This window comes from Ictidomys tridecemlineatus, chromosome 5 (genome assembly GCF_052094955.1).
Source record: "Ictidomys tridecemlineatus isolate mIctTri1 chromosome 5, mIctTri1.hap1, whole genome shotgun sequence".
Lineage (NCBI taxonomy): Eukaryota > Metazoa > Chordata > Mammalia > Rodentia > Sciuridae > Ictidomys > Ictidomys tridecemlineatus.
The window spans coordinates 156,783,114-156,808,991 of NC_135481.1; the positions used below are offsets into that span (position 1 = coordinate 156,783,114).

At 34.7% G+C, this 25,878-nt stretch overlaps 1 protein-coding gene across 10 annotated transcripts in view; it reads left to right on the forward strand.

The window, feature by feature from the left end:
- Positions 1 to 25,878, forward strand: part of Ralgapa2 (Ral GTPase activating protein catalytic subunit alpha 2) — a 310,144-nt gene that overhangs the window by 45,718 nt on the left and 238,548 nt on the right. For 9 of the 10 annotated variants that reach the window (XR_013439516.1, XR_013439515.1, XM_078051338.1 and 6 more), the window contains 5 exons: positions 10,983 to 11,040; positions 19,391 to 19,434; positions 21,908 to 22,085; positions 22,920 to 23,035; positions 25,239 to 25,377. Coding sequence is in view for 8 of the 10 variants with exons in the window: in XM_078051338.1 (XP_077907464.1) it covers positions 10,983 to 11,040; positions 19,391 to 19,434; positions 21,908 to 22,085; positions 22,920 to 23,035; positions 25,239 to 25,377 (535 nt within the window). In the remaining 2 variants the exon portion in view is untranslated. The remainder of the gene's footprint in view (positions 1 to 10,982; positions 11,041 to 19,390; positions 19,435 to 21,907; positions 22,086 to 22,919; positions 23,036 to 25,238; positions 25,378 to 25,878) is intronic. The other variant, XM_078051337.1, reaches the window with a different exon arrangement.

The window sequence follows — 25,878 nt, forward strand, 5'->3', positions numbered from 1 at the left end:
ATTCCAAGGTACTAACAAAATTACCAGAGATATAAACCACAGTTGAAAAGGATTCAAGCTCATATACAATAAGCAAAACTAAGAAATTGGCCTTCAAGAGATTTCTCTTTGTTCCAATATGGAGGAATCTTGCTGGAGAAGAAGGGAGGGGAGGAGAGTGGGGTGGCTTGGATCCAGGTGGGGGAGGATGGAGGACTTTCTATCTGGTCCTGCAGGAAGAGGATATTATCTGGTTGAGACCATCATGTTGGAGAGGTCACTTTTTCTGCAACAAATGGGCTGCAGGAGAGCAAGATTTAGGGGTTGGAAAACCAGGTTTTTTTTAAAAAAAAAATTTAATTTGTTTTAATTATTTATACATGATAGTAGAATGCATTTATGCACTTTGATATACATAGATGGTATATAATTTCTCATTTTTCTGATTGTACATGTTACAGAATCATATTGGTCATGCATTCACATATATAAATACAGTAATAATGTCTGTTTCATTCTATATATATATCTTTCCTATCCCCACATCCCCTCCCCTCCTATCACTTCCCTCTACCTAATCTAAGGTAACTCTATTCTTCCCTAGTGCCCCTTACCTTATTGTGAATTAGCATCCGCATATTAGGGAAAACATTCGGCTTTTGGTTTTGTGGGATTGGCTTATTTCACTTAGGATAATATTCTCCAACTCCAACCATTTACTTGCCAATTCCATATTTTATTCTTATTTAAAGCTGAGTAATATTCCATTGAGTATATATACCCCATTTTCTTTATCCATTTATCTATTTGAGGGACACCTAGGTTGTTTCCATAGTCTAGCTATTGTGAATTGAGCTACTACAAACATTGATGTGGCTGTATCACTGTAGTATGCTAATTTATAATTCCTTTGGGTATAAACCAAGGAGTGTAATAGCTGAGTCAAATGGTGGTTCCATTCTCAATTTTCTGAGGAGTCTTTATACTGCTTTTCATAGTGGTTGCATTGATTTGCAGTATGCATTTAATTCATTGCTTTATTGCGAATGCATGTGCATATGTGCCTCAGACATCATTTTCTGTATTTTATTGTAATTTTTCTATGTTTGAAAGCCAGTTCTAATGGAGTTGGTCTTTAGTAGGGGAATTTGACTGGCTTATATTTATTACCTTTTTGTAAATGAGGTAATCAATAGTTTTGGCTTTTAACTTTGTTTTTTTGTGTGTGAGAGTTTGCTGAGTTTGTGCTTTGTGGAATATGCCTTACAATTTGAAAGGTATGCTTTCTATATTCTTTCATTCTGGAAATTATCCTTAAAATGAACAAAAGTTATGTGAATCATTTTTTTCTGAACTATGTCAAGAATAAAGCAGCATTTGATGATATAGTCTAATGCTTTTATTTTAACTCCACATGTCTTTTGTATTTCTTACTTCTTAGCTATTCTAATCAGTATATACCTAGATTATTACAATAATTTTATAATGTTATTTCTCTTTTGTTGTTTTGGAAATTTACTCTATTTTTATAAACACATTAACATTAATTAAGTACAGTGTCTGTACAACTGCCTACTTGCTTTTGGATTATTTTGATTAATCTCTATATTTGCTAAAATGTAAATCATGTGGTGTGTTGAGAGGAAGGGAGTATGTGGCTTATGTACTTCTAGTTCTAGAATTTTTTCTTTTTACTTGAAAGACATGTAACTGGCTATGTAATTTTCAAATAGTTGTCTTCTCCCTTGTGCCCCAAAGTCTGAATTTTATTTATGTCTCAAAATAGCTATAATATTCTTTAGATATCTTTATCATAATTGTGTTTTCTTGGTGGGCTTTGGGACTGCCATTTTCCTGGTGCATCTGTGTATTCTGCTGCCCATTCCACTTGGCTTGTCTACAATGATCACTTGACCACATTGTCCTTTGGAGCTTTTGCTGAGGAAAAGACTGAGATCAGCCTGATTTTTGTTCTTTGATGTGAATATTCTACATTTTCTATTAGGCTTATATAGTATGTTTAATCATATATTGATTTTATGGATTTAAAGCTTTGTATTTTTAAAGAATTTTTCTCAGTTCTTTTATCTTATTTGATTCTAAGGAGGCCTTGTGATGTGCCGTATCCCAGTGTGGGGGGAACATTGGGAACAACAGTCCATCTAGATTCATGCTTTCTTTGGTTTTTCATCTTCACATAATATTTCCTAATTTCATAGTATTACTTATTTATACATGTGTTTCCTTTATTTTTCTAGATCTTTAAAAAGAATCTGCATCCTCTTGAATCCTTTGAGAACATAAATTAGGAAATCTAAAAAATTAACAAATTTCTTTCAGAGGAGAGATTCCCATTGCTCTTTGGGAAGGTTTCCTTTACTTACTGAAGGCTTGTTCTTGGCATTTTCCACTTTTATGGGAAGAGGATCTTGTAAGTCACTCTCACCCCCCAGCTTTTTTTGCAGCTTCATCTGTGCTTTAATCAAGCAGTAATTTCTGTAAGTATTTCACTTGTAGATAGGATTCTTTGCTTCTTTGAGTCTTCATTGACTAATAAAGTTTTCCAGTATTTTAATATTGGTTGATTTTTAGGATACGGGAAGGAGAAATTAGAGGCCTTTTTAAAAGTTATATTTTCTTTGGAGGACTTTGCCTTGTATCTTAAGTTTAGTTTTTGAAATGTTTTTATTCATTTTATTATTATCCAAAAAAATATTGCCTCTTGAATGATCAAATCATGGGTTGAGATTTACTGTAAATGTCTGGAGACACATTTCTATTCTCAGTCATCTTTACTATGTACCTACTCAACAGATTCTTTGTTTCTGCTGTTTAGAACTAACTTCCTTAAACATGAACAATTCCTTTCAAAATTCCTTTTGTCATCTTGATTTTTCTACTTATTTATCTATTTGTGTATACAGAGCCTGGCACACAATATTTAGATCTAGTATCTAATGGAGTAGGTCTTGTGCCTATTCAACTGAGAAGCATGCTGGTAAAGGGTCTGGTTGAGGTGGGCTCTTCCCAGGAGGTGATATTTGAGTTTGGTCTCAAAGACCATTAAGGATATGAAAAGATGGAGCATCTCTTAATTCATGACAGTTAGTGGTTGGATAGGGATTGCTGGTATGAGAAGAAAAACATGACATTTTTATCTAAAAATGTAGTAATTTTATTTTTAAGATTATTTAATCTTTCATTTTAGTTCCATTCACTTGACCATAAAAGTTCCAAATAAGTTTTGAGACTCAAGAGTTCAATGAAAATATTCTATCTACATCAATGAATTGAGTCATTTTTACTAAGTAGTGAGAAACCAGAAACCAAGATGCAGAAAAATGGATTGCCCTTTCTGAAGTTCTCCATGGAAGTGTGTATGCTGTTGTGCTTCTGTGCACATGGGTCCTTTTGAAACTAGACTGTACTAGTAGCATCCACATTCATGCTGTTCTTTCTTTGAACTTTACTGCCAGTTCTAATCCTAAGTTTTCAGAACACTTATTACCCAAAAGGGCAAGTAAGTAAGACTCTGTTCTTCTAAACCAAATTTTCTGTTTTCTCCCAGGGCAACATTTTCTTTATTTGGCCCCCATGTGTCATGCAGCTCATTTGGTCAAAGGCTGTTCCCCAGTTTCTCTCCTTTCAGACAAAACAGGTTTAGTTGGTCATTGTTTTAGTATATTGCATAAATTAGCATTTAATATTTTCCTCATTCTTCACTGTCCTGCCTTTCTAAGTTAAATTGAAATCAAGTGTGTGAATCCATTGGGATACACTGCAATCATTTGGTAATAATTTGGAAAGAAAAATGTTTCCTACACAAATTAAGTGAAGACCAATCATTTTAAAGTGCACTGTGGCATCTTGTATAAACTCCAGCTTACATTTCACATTATTCCTGGTCATGCAGTAGGTTCTGAAGAAAAAAGAGCTATGGATAATCAGTTAAAAGAATGACAGATTCCCTGATGTGCTGATCAGTAGTAATACCTAATTTTGATTTCAAGTGTGCTATAATGGATTACCATATAGATGCAGTTGAGCACTGAGCATTAAATAGAGCCATGTGTTTTTCAGAAAAGTAATATTTATTCACACTGTGGCTTTCTTGAATTTTTTTTATTCTCCAGTGGAACTACAAACAAGGTGTCAATAGCTTATGTGGCATTCACAGCAGTGTAGCTTAGAATATCAGCTACAGTAAAAGAAATACCAGATTATTTTTGCCTCAATAAAGGTAGCCTTCATCTGGGACTTTCTGAGGAACAGGCTTACTTAGACATAGACAGTTGTTTTGGACTTTACTTTTATTGACTTCATAGACTTGTATTAAAAATGGCCCTTGCAATATTTGGGTACAAAAGGTAACACCAGGAGTATTATTTCAGCCTCTGAGTTACTGTATAAGATTCTGTCCATTTGAGAGTATTTTTAGTAGCTCAGATACAGGCATAATGTTTTATATCCAAACCTTATTGAGTTCATTTTTGAGTGTCTGTAAAGTGCATCCATTTTGTAAATCTGAAAAATTTTATCCAGAAGTTATAATGATGATGATAAGCCTGACCTCAGAATAAGTTAGAGACTACTTTTGAGGCAGACTCACAGTATCTATATCATCCTGCTGTATTTGTTTCATTTCCTGATTTTAAAAAGATTTTCTTCTAAGTTAAAAAAAAAGAAAGTAAATTTTAAGCCAAAATTAATCTGAAGAGACAAAGATAGTCACTTTATTCTACAACAGAATATAATGATTATAAGTATTTATGCCCCACATGGCAGTTTACACACACACATAAAATAAACCCATTCAATATGAAGACTCAGATAGAACCCCATAAAATAATACTAGGTGATTTCAAAACACCTGTCTCATCAATAAATAGGTCATCCAGACAAAAACTTAGTAAAGACTCCTCAGACCTAAACAATACTATTAATCAAATAGAATTAGTAGACATCTATAAACTATTCACCCATCAATAACCAAGTTCACTTCTCAGCTTCACATGGCTCATTACTTAGACACCACTTTAATGTTCTTAAAGTTTGGCTTCTGTTGTATAATCAAATCCCTAAATATAATGAATCAATGTAGCATTAAAATCCAAACTATTAGTATTTGATTAAATTTTGATTATATTAATTTTCATTAGTTATTATTGATAACAATAAAATATGATCCTATAAAATAAAAAGGTGTTTTTCTTTGTTTATATGAACAAAGGAGAATTTAAGTCAAAAACATCATGATGTGTTTTGGAAAACTGAAAAGTATGATTCAGTGCCAGATTGGTTTTCTGACTAAATTGAAAGTTTGAAGAACACTGTGTGTGTCCGATATTCTTCTAATTCAAGATAAGATCTATCCTGATTCTTTAATTTTCTTGGTAACTTCTATACAAAGTTTTTTAGTTTAGTGGCAAGATGAAGTCAGAAAATGATCCTGAGGTGTAGTATAGGTGGGGTGCAAGGTCTCTTTGAAGGAGAATACAGGAGAAAGTAGGACACCAAGTCCCTGCTGTGTCATTTTCTCAGGCTGAGGAATTTCAGGGAAGGACACAGCAAAAAGATGGGAAGGCTTTGGTGGCACCAGGCTTCCATCTGCATGACATAGCAGCCAGCTGATGAGAAACAGGCCAGTAGAGGTACTGGCCTGAAGTCAGGTACACTTAGTGCTTCAGCCTTTTCGTACTATAAGAATATCACAATTAATAATTTGAAGATTATTATGGAAAACATAAAAATATGCTGTTCAGATTTTCTTTCAAGAAAGAATTTGCTATGCATTGACTGGATTAGTTGATGTCCTTTAGATACTAGCCCCTTTAGCTTTCCAGCCTTGATCATATTCCTCTTATTGAGGTCCTTAGTCAGCAACTGAAAAGGCAGGAGTACAAGGGCCTTCCATTTCTGGTCATGAACTCCATCATAGCATATTTCCCAGAGAACTTACTTTGCAAAAGCTATTAATAATTTGTTTATTAATTTATTATATCATCTCTGGCACTTGTTGTCTGGTTTACAAAGATGGTGACTTCTCCAGGCAAGAATTTTGAGCCCCTTGGATTTAATACTGAAGTCATTTTATCATTTGGCATCCATTTTCTTTAACTTTTTCTTAAAAGTTGTGAGTATAGTCATAAGTATTTCTGATCTTTAAAATAAATAAACATATAAATAGCTGGTGCCTCAAAGGTGTCTTCTTTGATTTTTGCACATTTGTCTTTAGCTCCTGCTATACCTTCATCCTTACTTTCTCAGCAGAACTCCCACAATGTGTTGATATCTCCAGGGATTCATCTTGTTTTCTCATTTTAAGCTCTCTCCCAGTGACTTTCATTTATACACATTTTTTAGCCAGTAACTTAGCCCCATTACCATCACATTCTGCTCCTGTCTTCCAGACCCTCCAGTTGCCTAGAGGAGAGACTACATTAAGATCCATTAGTGCCCCAGTTCTAGGATGCTTTAATTTGACATGCTTATTCTCCTCAAGTATTAGATTCCTTTTGGACTTGATGTCTTGAATAAAAGCATTGCCTTTTATCATACCGTGGAAGTAATTCTTAATCTTCAGTTTACCCAAACCTCTCTATCTGCCATGCTAACAATTTTACCTCCTAATATCACTATTAATTATATGCCTCTCTTTATCTTGTTGACCATGGTACAGACCATTTCATTCTCCTCTGAAATACTACCATTGCTTCTTCATTGATATTTCTGCTTCTCTTCTCATCCATCTCAGATTTACCTCCAGCTGGAACCCTTTAAGGGACTCTGCACTGCTCCTATGAGAATATTAACCTGCAGCTTCACCTGCCTTCCTAATGCCGTCTCTTTATTCCTCACTCATCCATCAGCCACACTGACCCTCCTACTGCTCTTGTTACTTTTTTATTGATTTTATTTTTTAAATATATGAAAGGGGAATGCATTACAATTCTTATTACGCATATAGAGCACAATATTTCATATCTCTGTATATAAAGTGTGTTCACACCAATTCATGTCTTCATACATGTACTTTGGATAATAATGTCCATCACATTCCACCATCATTGCTAACCCCCTGCTTCCTCCCTTCCCCTCCACTCCTCTGCCCTATCTAGAGTTTGTCTATTCCTCCCTTGTTCCCTCTCCCTACCCCACTATGAGTTAGTCACCTTATATCAGAGAAAACATTTGGCATTTGTTTTTGGGGGGTATTGGCTAACTTCACTTAGCATTTTCTTCTTCAACTCCATCCATTTACCTACAAATCCCATGATTTTGTTCTCTTTTATTGCTGAGTAATATTCAGTGTATATATGCCACATTTTTTTAATCCATTCAACTACTGAAGGGCATCTAAGTTGGTTCCACAGTTTAGCTATTGTGAATTGTGCTGCAATAAACATCAATGTGACTGTGTACCTGTAGTATGCTGTTTTTAAGTCCTTTGGGTATAGTCGGAGGAGAGGGATAGCTGGGTCAAATGGTGATTCCATTTCCAGTTTTCCAAAGAATCTCCATACTGCTTTCCATATTGGCTGCACCAATTTGCAGTCCCACCAGCAGTATATGATGTGCCTTTTCCCCCACATTCTCACCAACACTTATTGTAGTTTGTCTTCATAATAGCTGCCATTCTGACTAGAGTGAGATGATATTGTTATTTTAAGCCACTCAGGGTTTTTTGCCTTTTGTCACTTCCAATTCTCTTCCTCTATCCCTATTCTCCAGTAGGCTAAGATGATTCATCCTCTAAGTCTCCGCTGCTTTCTTCCAGGAAACAGTTCATGAAGCCCTTCTGAGATGAGGCATTTTGCCCTCACTTCTGTATTACCTCTTAGAAATTTCTGTCAAGGCTTTTTGCTTTGTTTGTGAATGGTATTTTCTCTCTTGCCTACCAATTGTGAGACTAGGCATTTTTATTCGAGTTTGTTTTATGTTTGTACTTCCAGACAAATACCAAAGGATCTCTCCTATTTATAGAATCTAAGAAAGTCGAACTTTAAAAAGTAGAGAATAGAATGGCAGTTTTTTAGAGATTCAGGGGTAGGGGATGGGTAGAGAAAGGAGACTTGTTGTTCAAAGGGTTTGAAGTTTCAATTAAATAGGAAGAATATGATTTGAGCATGGTGATCATACTTAATAGTAATGCATTTTATATTTCAAATTGCTAATAGAATATATTTTAAGTGTTGTCAACACAAATAACAAGTATGTGAGGTGATGGATATTTAATTAACTTGTTGCAATCATTCCACAAAATGTCCATACATCAGCATATCACCTGAGGGGTGGGTATGTAGCTAAATGGTAAAGCGTTTGCCTAGCATGTGCAAGAACCTGAATTCAGTCCCTAGTACTGCAAAAACAAACAAATAAATAAATGAAAAAGCACACCACCTTGTGACCCAATAAATACAATTATTGTTGATTAATAGCAAATTTAAATTAAAAATAAATTAATTTTAAAATAGTAAAAAATAAAAACCAAAATGTTCTAAAGACAGTCTAAATGAAGGCTTTCCCATTCAAAAAAAGAATAGAGAGAACTTCTTAGTGATTTTTTTCAGTATGTGATCAGCTGTTTACTGCTTTATATAATCAGAAATAATCTTTGACATGGTTTGTATTGCATTTTTACCTTTATAGATGGGAAGAATTATAACAAGTTATGTAACTAAGGACATTTATATTTTATGTCTGTCATCTTGGAAGAGCAGTTGTTTTAAATTTACAGCTTTATTTTTTAGTTTTCTTTACTAATTTTAGAGTTAAATGTCCTTAACTCAATGATATTTAAAGAAAGATGGGACACATGCCATGTTGATGTGAAGATAGGTTTGATTACCTACAAATTTTAATATTTCATAAGAAAAAAGAATTCAAAATTTATTTCCTGAGCATTCACTGAGTATGCCTGGGTACCGGTCAGAGATCCTCTAGGTGCTGGCAATGCATCAGGGAACAACAAAAGTGTTGTTCTCTTGGAGCTTATTACACTTTGGGTGGAGGGCATGTGATCTTAAAATGGGTAAATCAGTATGATCCTTTCACCTAAGGAGGAGGACTATGGAGAGGATAGGACAGATAAAGGAGAAAGCCCTGGAGGTGTGGGAACAGGGCCAGCCTCCACTAGATAGAGTTCTCAGAAAAGCCTCACGAGGAGGTGACACTTGAAGTGAGACTTGAATGGCAAGGAGATATCACCTGTGTAGGGATATGAGTGGAAAAGTGGTACAGGATAAAAGAAAAGTCCCTGTTATTTATATTCACTTATGTTTGATAGAAATTTACCTGTTGAGGCTTTTCTCAGAAGTTTGTATACATTCCTTTGTTGTTCATTGGGAACAAATGAAATAAATAGATGTGTCATATTTTACTGACCCACTTGGACAAACAAGAAAACAAAACAAAAACTCAAGCTGGCTGAAAGGGAGAAAGCAGTTCATTACCTACCTAAAAACATACTTACCCAGGAGATCTGGATGTTATATCACATTATTTTTTGATCTGTTAGAATAGTAGGGTAGTTAAACCTAGAAGGGAGATTTTCTTTCTTTTTTTATTTGTTCTTTTTAGTTATAATGACAGAATGTATTTTTACATATACATTCATGGAGTATAATTTTCCATTTTTGTGGTTGTATATGATGTGGAGTTACACTTATTGTGTATTCATATAAGAACATAGGAAAGTTACGTCCAGTTATTCTACTGTCTTTCCTTTTCCTATCACTCCTCCCTTCCCTTTCTTCCCCTTTGTCTATCTATTGAACTTAATGTTCTTCCTACTCTTCCGCTTGTTGTGTGTTAGCATCCACATATCAGAAAATTTGGCCTTTGTTTTTTTGGGATCGGCTTATTTCATTTAGCATGATAGTCTCCAGTTTCATCCATATACTGGCAAATGCCATAATTTCATTCTTCTTTATGGCCAAGTAATATTTCATTGTTCCACATTTTCTTTATCCCCTCATCTGTTGAAGGGCACCTAGGTTGGTTCCATAGCTTAGCTATTGTGAATTGAGCTGCTATAAACATTGATGTGGTCAGTACGCTGATTTTAAGTCCTTTGGCTATATGACAAGGAGTGGGATAACTGGGTCAAATGGTGGTTCCATTCCAAGTTTTCTGAGGAATCTCCATACTGCTTTCAGAGTGGTTGCACCAATTTGCAGTCCCACCAGCAAAGTACGAGAGTACCTTTTTTAGTTTTCTCTACTAATTTCAGAGTAAAATAGAAATGTATTATCAATACCAAGGAAGGTATTTTGACCAGTTTTGGATTTTCTATATTTTTAGAAAAGTAGTTACAGCTAAAGAACAAGGACTTTTATTACTCTAGAATAATTTGACAAAATTTGTTGTGGAATGAGGGAAAAAGTTATTCTCATTAGTTAGGGATTTGGGGGGAATGGGGAGCTACTTTTAATGGCCAAATAATTGTGTATATCATAGATTTTTTTCTTTATCTACCAATGAGGACATGCATAACTATGATGCAAAGACTTATTTTTATGCTGTTAATATCATGAAATTCTTGCCACCAGTTTCAGTTTTTCTTCTACTGAATTATTTTTTTATCTTCTTTTTGTTCCTCTTTCTTCCTAGCTCTGTTTTTGACTAATGATAATTATGATGAAAATGAGAAGGAGAAGGTGAAAAAGAAGAAACTTGGGAATTCTGTCATTTGGGAAAATATTCTTTTAATATTTAAGCTCTGACTGTCATTTAATAAAGACAGAGTTATTAAGTTTTTTTTCTTTGACCTTGTTGGGGAGTTAAACATGGGATAATAGTCTCTTAAAACATTCAGAGAAAGAAACTTGCCTAGGGCAAGTAAAAGAAACTCCCATAGAAATATGGAACAAAGTGCAATATTTATGTTAAATACTTTTCCTTTTCTTTTCTGAAACTTAAAAATAGCAGGTAATATAGGCTTAACACAAGAATACAAAATTTCATGGTTTATTTTCTTTATACTTTATTTTTTTATTTTATAGAAAATACTGCAGTTTCTACCTGAGCGAATTTTCTTTCGATGGCATTACCAGAGTATAGGTAAGAAAGAAATTTAAAAGCTTTTCAGTAATATGTATTTCTTTTAGTGGAATTTTCAGTAATGATTTATATAATGAATACCATTAAGACAGCTTATAGCAAGGATTATTGATAAGGGTTTAACAGTTAAAACCCAAGACAAGTCTAACATGGACTTTGAAGGAAATTGTCTCTTATTCTAAAAGTGCCCTTTAAAGTGTGTCCCATGGATTGGCATCAGACTTCCTCTGGGAGCTTGAATAGGTATGCAGAATCTCAGACCCCAACTAGACCTACTGAACATGATCATTTATATTTTTAACAAGGATCCTAATGGGATTCTTGTGTACATGAAGATTGAGAAACACTGATCTAGAGTATTCTAAAATAATTTTATATCTTCTTGTAAAATTCTCTTGTTCTGTAATCTATACCATTGACTCAAAATTGTTAGAATGCTTTAGGATGTGATAGTGAGAGGAAACTTGAAATAAAGCAAGTTACCATGGCTGCCCTTTCTGTGTAGCTTTTAATATCTAACAACATCTCATCTTAATTTAATATGCACAGCCCATCTGGGGTTAATTGTTAATTCTGCCTTCTGTTTTAAAGACTGACTGCTTCAGTTCTTCTGCCTTTCAAGAGACTAGCATTTCCTACAATTTTTCTTCCTTACCAGATGTCATATTGGAGGAGATCATGAACCTCATAATGGAATCTGACTCTGTTGATCATTCATTCATTCATTCATTCATTCATTCAGATGTTTATTAAGAGAGACAGTTGGTATGAAGTTGACACAGAAACAAAGAATATCTCCTCATTCTTGTATCTTATGGGCCTCTTATCCTGTGAGTGGATAAATGAGAAAAATAATTGCAGTGTAATTGTCACTATGAAAGAAGTATAATCGGAGCAAAGAAGAAAAGTAGGATAATTATTTAGAGGAATTGAGGGAAGCTTCACAACAGGTAACTTCTTTCGGACCCTTGAAAGATAATCAGGTTAAGTATTGAATAGCATAGAAGAGGCCTTCTGGATGGGCTATAATGTGTGCATTGTCACGGAAGCAGAAACAATATCTCACAATCATCAATATTCCAAAATTCAGAATCCTAAATGTTGAAAAAAATGTTGACCTGACTTTTATAGAAAGTGAACATATTTGAAGTTATATATTATAAATCTAAAGGAAAAAAAGTATATATAGTGATACATCTATGGAACTGAATGAATAAATCATTAAAGAAAGTTCCTTGATTTTTAACTCTTTCAAAGAAACAAAAGAAAGTTTTCCTTTAAATCTTAGATAGTTGTTCATAGTATTTCTGCTTAGTTCAAACTTTGAGCTTGTGAATTTAAATTAATAGAAAGATAAAAAATTTAAATGCAAAGTATAATCTAAAGAGACATCATGGGGATTTGTAATGCCTCAAAGTATAGTAGAAGTAAATGACAAAGAGAAATAACTGCATGAAGTATTTTTAATCTGTGCTAGATATAATCCTTCTTTAATTTTGTTTATATCATTTGTATGAAAACCATACTCATTTTCTTCAGAAAACACTTTAGAATGTCTGAAGATTAGTGGATTCCCCTCAGCATGAATAAACTTATTAGAACTATGTGAAAACTAATTTTCATTTGTGTTAGGAAACTTTATACATCTAGTAGGCAATGTGTGATATTACTTTAATTCTGCCTAATATCACAAAAACTGGTTAAAATTACTGGCACAAGTAGGTTTTTACCTAGTTTGGTGGCATCTTATCAAGAAGACCTCAGAGTCTTTGATTGGGATTTCAAAGTATTAGTCTCCTGAGCCATGTAATAGTAGTATATGTTATTTACCTGGTAGGTAGAATAAGATGTCTCTATAAAGTAGTCAGGCTGAGTCATATTTCAGAATGCTGAAGTATGAGCATTTGCATATAAATAGCATATAAAACCATCCTTATTTATTATTGGTGCTTATATATTTAATGCTTGAGTCAAATAGAATCTTTTCAGATAAATACAATTTTGCATTATTAATCAAATTGGGTAAAAAGTTGGTGTTTATATAGGTCTGCATTTCTTTTATATTGATCTTCAGACTAGCTGTGCTTTGAAGACTTTCATATTTTAGAATAGCAACATGTGCATTGATGTACAATGTAACAAACCATTTAGAACATAAACAGTGTAATGTCTGTATATAACACCCCAGGAATCTGGGCAGCAGTTTCTAACCAAGTGAGTTATTAGTTGTGGAACTTAAGATATGAGTAGTAATCATCAATGGAGAAGGAGTCTTAGGTGTTATCAACATAGTTCAGATCATGTCCTTCCCACTAGGACTTAACAAAAAAGCTTTTGTTTTCACAACCTTTTAGATTTTGAAATTGTTGAGATCAATAATTTCAAAATTGTTTTTTGAAATTGTTGATAATTTGTCAATTTTGAAATTGTTGATAATTGTCATTGCACACATTTGTATTCCATGCTGTACTGTACCTCTTATCTTCTTTCTAGTTTATTTGGAGTTATGAATACTGTTACTATTTGTCACTCAAGTTCTTGACTGAGTTCATTGTAGAAACTAAGAAGCTATAAGGAAACACCTGAAAGGCGAGTGACTCACCCAAGACGGAGATTTTATTGGGGGGCTGCCCAAAGGGGAAGAAAAGGAGAGGCTAAGAGGAGAGGAGGAGGGCAGAGAGAAAGAGAAAGGAGAGAAAGAAGAGGAAGAGGGCAGAGGGCGTGTGCTTACAAGCTTCCGCTTAAGAAGGGTTGCGTAGGGGCCGTGGTTGGTGCTGATTGGCAGGGTGACAGGAACAATGAGCGGACACTGTGTCCTGTGGGGATTGGTCAAGGAAACCTTTGAATTTGGCACTCTTCGGAGAGGAGGGGGAGGGGCAAGGGATTCTGTGATGTTCTGTGGAGATGGAAACTTAACTTCAGTCAGGAATCTCCCACACACCCAACAACACCGGCCTCCAAAGAAAGGACTGTGCTTTGACCATCTTCCCAGTACTGGCATCTTGACCTCTGCAAAACTTCTGGAATTAGTGGTCCTCTCACCAGCCAGTGTCTAACAGTCTAGATAGTTAATATTCCTTACCTTATAGGAACTAAATGTTATTGCAGCTTGTAGGGGAAAGGCACTCTGAAATGTTGGGAAAGAACCTTGAAGTTTGGGCCACATGCTGTATATTTCCTGGAACTGACAGAAAATAAGCAGAAAAATCAGAAATAAGAGCAACTCCTATATTTTGCTGGTCTCAAAACCTCTCAGGCTTCCTTGATAGCCATATTTTACCCTGAAAAGAAAGTAATAGACAGCAACTACCACAATGTTCTGCCTTTTATGCCACAAAGTCTGTCTTATATGTCACTTTGTTTTATTTGTAGCAAAGATGTTTGATTTCTCTTTTTTCATCCTGTCTTTTTAAATATACATGAGAGTAGAGTGTATTTTGACATATTATACATACATGGATTTTTTCTTAGAAGGAAAATAGCCTAGTTTCTTCTTGTTTTGGTTTTTAATGGCTGACTCTTTTCTGTAAATCACTGAATGAGGAAATTGTTTTACAGTGTGAAATAAACACCAGTTCATTATTCTGCATATAGAGAGGTACTGCTATAAGAGATCTTTGAAGAACAAAATTGTGAATGTGGATGAAATAACAATCATAGATTCTGTGATATTAGCTAACCTACAACTGAGCTATTTGCAAATTTCCATTACTGATTACAAATGGAAAAATTGTTTATCAAGCTTTTCTGAAGCCACTTTTAGATGAGTAAATTGTGGTAGATACTAGGTGGGTGCTTGACACCTTATCTTTGGGCAATAATGAGATAAAAATGGGAATGAGATAACAGTGGATGGTAGCAGCAGGAAAATAAGGATATTTGATGCAAGAGCTGTAGTACTTGTCCACGTGTCCCCAACACAGAACTAAAGTTACATGTCTGTCGCTTTTAAAGGATTTGCTTCTCATGAGCCTCTAGATAGCAGCTTTCCTATTTGATTCAGTGTATGGTGCTGTGCCTAATAAATGTGTATGGAGTGGGTGAAAGGACACATTTTGTATTAGAGGTGTTTTATAGTAAAATTGTTGAAAATAAATCACCCTCAGATCTAAAAGAGTAGGGTTTAGTTGGTAGAAAATTTACTTATGTGCAGTACTTCATGAATTTTTAAATATGATTTGTTATTAAATTTCATTTATTTAACTAGATTTTTCTTATATATAGTATAAAAACCAAGTGCATAACTAAAGTGAAATTTGTCTTCAACATTTCAAGAGTGTCCCTGGCTTTATGCCTGGGGCTACCCAGTGGCCCCATATTTCTGAATGTGAGCGCAACTTCTCACCAGCCTCTTAAAGTTTTTACTGCCTACTGGGTTCTGTACTCTTCTTAGAAGCCTGGGTCTTATAGCTTTTCCTGGTTCCTTTGCTGTTAGGCCATGCCATTCCCTACTTTTTCTGAGGGAGCAGGGCCTCCCTATCAAGGTGACACTAGAACTCCCTCAAAAGTGCATTGCAGCCAGACCCAAATCCTGAGTGCCTCTGTGTTCATGAAAAATGGGTAGGATGAATACTCAGGGGAGCGTTGATGCCAACTCCCTTTGCCAAACAGTAGCACTGCAGCCTCAGTCTCTCTGTTTCACCTCCTTGGCCATCTGAAATATGGCTTTCCTGAGGTTCCTCTGTCTCCTTCAGGATTGTGGGGTGAGCTATTCATAGTCTTTCTTTTCTCCAGTGGCAATTCCAGATCTCATTTGCCTTTTCTTTTGCTTTATTTCTCTTCTTCTTCTTTTTCATGGCCTTGTTCTCTCCTAGTCTTTTCTACCAATCTAAATTACTCATCAGCCCATTGTTCCTCATCCCTATCCTTAGGCATCTTCTTGACACTTTTCATTATGTAGATCTCTGACCCCAGCCTCCATCCTCTAGATCTTTCACCCAGTCACTTCTATGCTACCTTTTCTTTTTTAATTTTGAATAACATCTTGATTGGGGATACAGTAAACTGAATATATTTTAAATGCACATTTTGAGAAGTTTTGATACACACACAAAAAAACAATATATGTATGTATCTGTGAAAATAATACTACTATCAGGTAATGAAGAGAGATCTTGCCGTCAAAAGTTTCCTCATCCCCTTTGGAAAAAAAAAAGTTTCCTCATCACCCTTCCCTAACTCATCACTTAGTCCCAAGTTAACCACTGATCTGCTTTTTGTTGCTATAGACTAACTTGCATTTTCTAGAGTCTTATATACATAGAATCATACTGCATATATTCGTTTTCATCTTTCACTTGAGATTCACCTATGTTGTTGCATATATTAATAGTTTGTTCTTATTTCTTAATAGTACAGTATTACATTATATGGTTATAGCATAATTTGTTTATCTGTCTACTTGTTGATAGAAATTTGTGTTGTTTCTAGTATTTGGCAGTTAGAAATATTAAGCTACTGTAAATATTTGTATACAAGTCTTTGTATAAATATAACTTTCCGACCTCTTGGGAATGGAATGGCTGAATCATATAAAGGCATATGTTTAACTGCCGTACTGTTTTCCACAGTGTTTGTGCCATTTTATATTACCATCCTCACTGTGACAGTTCCAGTTAAAAATACTTGGTATAGTCAATTTAAGAAAGATTAGTAGTAATATCTGCTTGACTAAAGAACTTGATCATCTTTTCATGGGTTTGCCATCTGTATGTTTTTGGTGGACCTGTATGTTTAAATATACTGTCCATTTAAACATTTTTTCCTTAATATTAAATTTTGAGAGTTCTTTACATATTCTTTGTTTTTTAATTAGATATGTCTTGGAAATATTTTCTCCCTATCTTGTTGTTTTAGTCCCTTAAATAGTGCCTTTTGAGGAGTAAAGCTTTTAATTTTGAAGAAATTCAATTTTTTTTTCTTCTATAGATTATGCTTTTGGTATTGTGTCTAGACAATTTTTACTCAACTGAAGTCACAAAGATCCCCTGTGGTTTTCTTCTTGCAGTTCTGTTATTATGTTTCATATTGATCCATTTTGAGCTAATTTTTGGTTAATTTAAAATTCCTGCTTTCTTATGCCTACTTAGTATGTGCATCTTGTACTCCTAGGAAGTTCTATGTTCTTGATCCACTAGCTACTTCCAATTATCTTTGTGCACCAGCATCCCAAAGGGAGTTTTTCCATGTTCTTAAGCCTTGTCTGGTGGTATGCTTCTTTGTTGTTTAGCTTGAGGCATGATATATAAAGGGAATTTTTAAACAATTAAAACTAAAATAAGAAAGGATTTTTGTACCTTTATGAACTTTTCACCTTACGGTATCTTTAAAAAATTGTCAGTTGGTCAAAAAGACATTGGTAAATCTCACAATTGAAAATAAGAAGCAAGTAGAGTTTGAAGTTTTTTAAATTTGTTTTAATTAGTTACACATGACAGTACAATGATCTTGACATATCATACATTTGAATCAAATGGGGCATAATTTCTCATTTTTCTGAGTGTACAGGTTGCAGAATCACATTGTTCATGTAGTCACGTATATACATATAGCAATAATAAAGTCTATTTTAATTTTGATGAGTTTTTTTTCGATTAAATTCAGGAAAGTAAAGTTATAGTAGTACATTCTTTATTATAAGTGATATATTTAAACTAATGCTGTGAATTTAAATACACTTGATATTTATTTTTGAATATTTTTTCAACTACCTTAATATTTTGGAAATATTAACTATTAGAATTCATAAAAGCCATGTATATGGGGGATACATGTTTTTCCTCTTGCCTCAGACCTCTAGTTAAAGGATATTTTTGTTTAAGATACAAATAAGAATTAGCCACACTAGACCCAAATAAGAGGGGGATAAAAGGGGAAAGGATCCCATGAAAATATAAGGGAGATCAGTGGGGTGAAAGAAGGTAATAATAGGAAGGGAGGAAAGATGGGAAAGGGGAGGAATAGTAGAATGAAATCAACCAAATTATGCTATGTATATATATGAATATGCCACAGTGAATTTCACCTTTATTTCTATCTATAAATTACCAATTTGAAAAAGAGCTATAAATAAATAGAAGGAAAACCAGTACTAGAGGAAATGAAAGAGGGCAAGGGAGGGTAGGACTTATATATAATTATAATTCACTAATTAAAATATAATAATATAAAGTTAACCAATAGAAGTTCAAATTCATACAATCAATCCCATTAATTAAATTTTATTTATTCATTTATGTATTCTTTCAGTTATTCACATGAGTCAATAAAGTGGCAACCAGTAGGGCTAGAGAGACACATAAAATAGATGAAGGCCCTGGTGTTAGATGTTATAGTGACAGTAATAGCAATTATTAAATGTTCCTTCAGATTGCCTGTGGTTTTGTCCTGACTACTGAATTCCATTTATCGATCAGACATATCTATATATCCAATATCCACAGAAATTTGGCTTGTATTAATCCTTAAGACATTGACTCTATTTCATAGTGATTCATCTTTTTGATATACATTAAATAAAATAAATATGAATGGATATCTGATTTTAAAATATTGCACAAAACTATTCAATAGGGAGATCCAAGTAATTTTTTTTGTAACATATGCAGTTTGATCAAATGAAAAGTTCTCCTGCCTGAGACTTCCAGTATATTTCTGTTTTGAAAGTACCCTTCTTTTTTGATTCTATTTTAGAAGCATTTAGATGGGGTTTCCATACCATGTCCATCCTGAGGGCATGAGTGCATTTATAGAATACTCAGTTGTATATTTCCATTGAGAGACTTTTCTTGGAATGCTGGACTGCAGCATGAAAGTTTTAGCTGTTGACTGGTGTAGTTCTGAGTAAATCTTAATTTCACCTCCTTGCCAGTGACCTAAGTGCTCTACTAGAGGATTTATTGAGGGACTGAACCTCATAAATGTGGTCTTCATTGCCAGGAGAGAGACATAGCATCCTGCATATTTGTAAAGTATTCTTGTAAAAGTGTTTTGTGAGCAGTAGTTTGACATTATTTTTACCTCTAAAATTTAAAAAAATCAGTTTATGTATGACAAAGATATTTGTACATATTATACTATGGGTATTTGAGTTACCTCAATATCAATGATTTTGACTATTTTTAAAGAATTTTGAAGAGGCACGTACTTAAAGTACTTTTACCTCAACAACGTCTTTCCTTTTGTGACATTGCTTTGCTTCTCAAGGGTGTCCTTCTTCCTTTTACTTTTAGGAAAGTATACCCTTTTATCACAAAGTATTTTTATTTCTAAAACTTATTTTTTTAAAAAAAATAGATCTTAAACATTTATTTATATACTCTATTTCTAATTCATTGTTTTAAATTTTCAGGCTCAACTTTAAAGAAGCTTCTACACACTGGAAATTCTATTAAGGTATTTATTTTAGATGAAAATATAATGGCATTTTTAATTACTCTTAAGTTTATTAATGCCACAAAGTAACAAAGGCCATTTTGAAAATGAAAGATCTTTATAAACCACTGTCTTATTTTTTATTTTTAATTGAGAAATTATATGACAAATATTGTTTAGAAAGGTTTTTGTTCTTAACATTGTCACTTATATTGTGAAGGACATTTTAAGTAGTGTTAGAAAAAGTGTCTTTGGTGTCAGAGTTTGGACTTCTGAGTTCTAATTGTGATTCTTTTGAGTATAGCTAAAGATCATAGTCAAAGCAGTGACTGCTCCAGTTTTATCATCAGAAAAAAAAAAGAGTAATTCATTTGTAAGCTTCATCGCTAACAACTGATTCTGTCTACCGCAGCAATATGGTTGTTAAAATTATAGTTGTCTCTGAATTAATTTTGCTAATTTTGAGAACTGTTGTGGGAGGAAAAAACAGCAGAGAGCCTCACTCTTGAATATTTTTTCATCTATTTGCAGTTGGTGACCTTGTAATTTAAGTTAAAGTTGGATTATTTTAAAATAAAAATGTATTATTTATAATGACATAGACTATCTGATGCTAGGATAAGATGACCCTAAAACATGAGTGGTAGAAGGCTGTGAGACTGGTGAATTTTTCACTTGTAGATATGTTCATGTCTTTAATAAGGTACTACATTTTTGTTTGTATACCAGTTTAAACAACCACAGATACTTAAAACTTGATATATTAACTTTCCTCTTATATGTTGAAAAACAGAAGCAATCTATTCTTAACCTCATTGTGATTTCCATATTTGTTCCCACCCCCCACATTTTTTAAGGAAATATAGTTAACTATAATTAAATATAGTTAACTATAGTTAACATGAAAATTTTGAGACTTATAGAATTTCACAGAAACTTTCCTCATGTTAAATATTATTTGATTAGGTGTGTATAGAGCTGCATCATTTTTGCTTGATGGCTGAATAATATGTATTCAACATTACCCCTCATTTTACCTGCTAGAGGAAAGGAGGAATAATATGGAAACACATGGAGGTTTGAGCAGAGCAGTGGTGGAGTCCAGGGGTATGTTTGGAAGTATGCTGTAAATCCCCTCAGTTAATGTGGTAGTACTGTTGCCAGCTAGGGTATCTGTCTTGGTGTATTTTGACTTCTCTTGGAAATTGGTGAATCTTTCTCTCTCCTCTCTTCTCTCTTTTTTCTCTCTCTCCTGTCTCCTGTCTCCCCTCTCCCCTCTCCTTCCCTCCTCCTCCTCCTCCTCCTCCTCCTCCTCCTCCTCCTCCTCCTCTTCTTCTTCTTCTCTCTCTCTCTCTCTCTCTCTCTCTCTCTCTCTCTCTCTCTCTCTCTCTCTCTCTCTCTCTCTCGTGTGTGTATGTGTGTGTGTGTGTGTGTGTGTGTGTCCTCTTCTCCACTTTTTGGTTTTCCTGCGGAGTTTCTTGTTTGGCTTACAACACTATTGATTTGGAGGGACCAGTCTTACCTTGAGTTAATTGAAAGGAGATCAGGCAGCCACTCCAATTGCCTGTATTTGGAGCTCATTACATCTTTCAGTTGCATCTGACACGTTTCATTCTCATTTGCTTATTTATCTTCTTTTATTGACATCATCTTTTTCAACCACTTAGGAATGCAGAAAAGGAGGGATGCCTTTTTTAATTCTAGGGATATGATGAAGTTGGAAGTGTAGAAGAAGAAAAAGTACATGTCTACCTACATGTACTATCTTTATTTATTAAAATAATTTTTTTTCTACCAGGGAATGCTGACCATTCAGAGCACAGTGAAGAGTTTAGAATAGAGTATGGACTTGAGGCAGTGTAGCTGGAGGTCTGCCCTGTCTGGTTGAGCCAGGTCTTCAGTTTCATTTAGCTCCTAGTATTCAGGATTTTTAATAACATTATAAACAGGTGCATATTATAGTGACATTACAAAATTCTGTTAAAAGCACAGTATAAATTTGGAGAAAGATTATCTTTTTCACTGTTTTTCTGGATAATCAAGATTTGATGGTATGAACACTGTGGCTTACATTATAAAATACTGTTAATAGGAAATAAATAGTGCTAACTGGGAGCCAGGACCCCCTTTTGTGCCTTACATATGTTAACTCACTTAATCCTTATAACAGTCCTTTGTGGCAAAAACTATTGTCCTCCCTAATTTGCAGATGGGGAGACTAAGGCCTAGAGAAGTTAAATGGTTTCCTACAGGTCACAGCTAGAAACTGGAAGAGGCTAAATTTGAACCCAGGCCCTCTGGCCCCAGAACCCAAACTCTTAATCTTGGTGCTGTATTGTAGTGTCCTTGCTTACTTTCTATTTAGTGACAAACTTGATGCAAAACTTTAACAATGTCTTTTAACTTCTAGTTTTTCTTTAAGAATGGTGCTACATTGGATGCATTTCTATAGATACATGTGTTTCATTTTCATTGCTTTTAATTTTGTCTTTAGATAAGATGTGAAGGAATCAGGTTGTTTCTTTTGTGGCTTCAAGCACTTCAGACAAACTGCGCAGAAGAACAGGTGCTGATTTTTGCATGCCTCGTGCCTGGTTTTCCAGCTGTCTTATCATCCAGGGGGCCCTGCACACTGGAGACACTCATCAATCCTAGCCCTAGTGTAGCTGATGGTAAGCATTGTCAGTAAACTCTACACACTGAAATTACTCTGGCACTTAAATTGAGGAAATTCTTGATTTTTCATTTTCTTTAGTGTAAGTTCTGATGAGGTCTCAAGAGGAATTATTCCCTGTAATTCACACTAGTTTCTTACAAACATTAGAATCAAAATATTTGGAGCCTATTTATATGAAATGATGCTAGGAGAAACTTACTGAAGTGGTGGAAACAGGAATGGAAAGGAGGCACAGATGTTGGCAGTAGCAGAAAGTAGGTACACATGGTATGTCTGCAGTGTTTTTGTATCTGCTAATGCAATTTAAATCTACTTTCCAAAATGACTGTCTATTGTTGTCATCACTATCATTTTATTAGTGGACATTCATCTTGATTTTCCAGCTGTTTAGTTTCATGTAGCATTTATAGAAGGACAACAGTGGCCTCATCAGACCATTTATATCCTTTGAATTTTTAAGGAACTCTCACCTATTAGGGCCATTGATTTATTATTCCATATCACTTTATTGCCTGATGACTAGCATGATTTGGGGCTGATTGAAACAGAATTTGAAAGGGAAAGAATAGTCCAGTGGGAGAGGTAGCTGACTCTGGGACATCTGTCCTGTGTTCTAAGCCCTTGATCCACATTGGCTTAGAATTCAGTATAAGCAGTTCCAATGGCTGGATAGATCCATTTCTACAAATACTTGTGTTTCATTTTCATTGCTTTTAATTTTGTCTTTAGGTAAGATGTGAAAGAATCAGGTTGTTTAAAAAAATGCATTTTTTAAAACCCTATTTAAAATTTAACTTTGGTGAAAGAGGTCTCATTTTCTACCCTGCAGCAAAAATATTTCCAGAAGAAATCACTCCACTCCTGCCAGCCATATCAGGGGAGAAGATTGCTGAGGACCAAACCTGCTTTTTTCTTCAAATACTGTTGAAATATATGGTTATTCAGGTCAGAGAAAAATTGTTGCTATTTCAGTGTTGCATTTATTCTTTCTCTCTCTCTCTCTCTCTCTCTCTCTCTCTCTCTCTCTCTCTCTCTCTCTCTCTCTCTCTCTCTCTCTCTCTCTCTTAGGGTGATTTTTATGATACTTCACAAAACACTCAGTACGTACCGTTGTTAGGTCACTTCAGCAAGACCAGGAATTTGTACTGTTTTATGTGATCTCTTCAAACAATTTGTCTTTCTTTATGTCTTTCCCTCCCCTCATATCTAAGCTGGCATGACAGAATGGAGGAGGAGGCAGGCCTAGAGGCTGACCCATGGGCCAGGAGTAGGCAAAGCAGACTGGAAGATATGAAGAAAAACACATGCAATGAGCTCATACTGCTGTTAGCACAGCCTGATTCACCTCACATACTCCTTTTTTTAGATTTACCCATATAGTATAGAATTGAAATCATTAGCTTATTATTTTAAAACCTGATTTGTGTCACATGATCTGTATTTCCAAACAGATTATTTTTTCTCAGTGGACACTTTTCATGTTCCTGAGTTCCTCCTGGGCTTCAGAGCCAGGTTTGTTGAAGTCATCATCTTTGCCACATCCTCTTTCTTGCCTAACATTCCTTTGACACCTACTGTTGCCTGTCTTTTGCCCAGGTCCCAGATCAGGATGGAGTCTAGTGGTTCATAATTTGCTCTGCTCATTCTTGAGGTGATTTGTCAGTGACTACCCCTTCTTCATGAGCTTCTCTCCTAGTGATACTTGTGATGTTTTCTTCTGGCCTTCTTTCACCTCCCTGCTTCTTTCCAGTTTTCTTTAGGTAGCTGTTTTGTTTTGTTTTTGCTATCCTTTAAAATTCAGTTCTTGGCTGCCCTTTCCGATTGTACAGTCTTGCTGGGAAATTCTGATCCTACCTCTACCCCCATTTCATTTAGCCAGCACCATATACCCAAGACTTCAAAATCTTGAGAGCCTGATCAGGGCATTCTATCATCTTATAGAAGCTGTGCATTGAACTCATGCCTCTTCTACGAGGAACTCACATGTGCCTTTTCAAAAGTGTTTGAGCATCCTGTATGCCCTGGAAATCAGCACAGGGTATCTAAAAACTTGATGTTTTGAGGGCCTTGGTTCTCTTTCTAGATGTGTCATCTCAAATAAATCAACGTCAAATAAGTCACATAGTCCCCAGAACTAGAAGAGAATGGCATAGATATAGGGTAGAGGTTTGTCTGCACACATTGAAACCACTCTGTATGTAGGGTTTTATGTGCATGACTGTACCTTTCTCTTCCCTTCCCTTCCTTTCTGTCTGTTGGGGTGACTCTTCAGAGCAGAGTTTCTGACAGTTTATGGACACTAACCCCCTCTGCCCCAGAGGCAACCAAAGTAATCATCCCTTTACTTCAGATACCACACAGATATTGTCATTTTCTAGGTGGGATTGTCATGAAGGAAGCTGGTAAGCACTGCTTTGGTCTAACAAGTAATAAGAACCAGTGATAGGTCCTCTGTGGTTTATAATTTGCTCTGCTCATTCTTGTAAAGACCCCCCTCTCTGTCATCTTTCCCTCAGTAGTATGGTGGTGACTGCACCTCTGTGATAGTCTTCTCCAGGCTTCTGGGGCAGTGCTACCAGTTACTGGACTTTTTTCTAGTGCTCACACTGTGCACTCACTGTGCTAGGTTTTCAAGGTTCATAATATTACCTCAACACTGTGAAAGCTTTATACTTAACCCATTAGCTAGACTGGCAGGCTTGATTTATTGTAGCCTGTTAATTGCCTTTAAAATAAGAATGTTCTTTCCAAGATTCCATAGATTTTTGCCTTTTATTATTGATTTTATGTTTAGGTAGTATTGGATAAAGTAATTATAAATGGCCTTTTATGAGTTTAGGAAAAAAGTACCTGATTATTTCTGACTAAATCTTTAAAGATACAAGGAATGTTTAATCATTACAAAGAACACATGGAAAAAATATGGACATTATGTAGCAGAGCAAGTTTGAAAACACATAATACCTATTTTTTAAAGATCCTAATCTTTTGAACTTTGTTAAAATTTAATTTTATTTCATGATTGCCCAATATTATTTGTCCTCTTTTTAATTTATGAAAAGAATTTTAATTAAAACAGCATTTCATTTTGTATATGTTAATTTGAAATGTAAATATACTTATTTTCTTTTTCACATATTATCCAAAGGCTGCAAGCTTGGAGTGGAAGAATAAAGAGAATCAGGATACTGGTTTCAAATTTCTTTTTACATTGTTTCGAAAGTATTATCTTCCTCATTTATTTCCATCATTTACTAAGTTAACAAATATCTACAAACCTGTACTTGGTAAGTACTGTTTGACGTGTATATAGGCAACATTCATAGGAAAGCTGTACAGTCTCTTTTATAGTGACTTTTTAATATTTTAAAGTAATCAATGTATTCTTATATTAAATGATAACTTTATTGTGCAAAGTTTAAAGTTTCCTAATAAGTGATTTTAATTACGTATACTAAGATATGCATCATCTCCTAGCAATAATGGGAACCGTGACTCCTATACTCAAAAATAAAATAAAACACATCATGAACTGTCTCACCCTTTGAAGATAACCTGCATTTTTCCTTGTATTCCTTGCTTTATCCCCAAAGCTTCTTACTCTCAAGATGGCTGGCATTCTTTCTTGATTGTTTTTACTTTATCCCAAGGGATGTCTCTCCCTTGAAACAGCCTGCATTCTCCCTCAAATATATGTATGCTTTCCTAAATAAATTTTTATCTTTGAAAAAAAATCATGATTTTTTTTTGTGTGTGTAAATTATATTTGCCATCTCTTAATGTAAAAA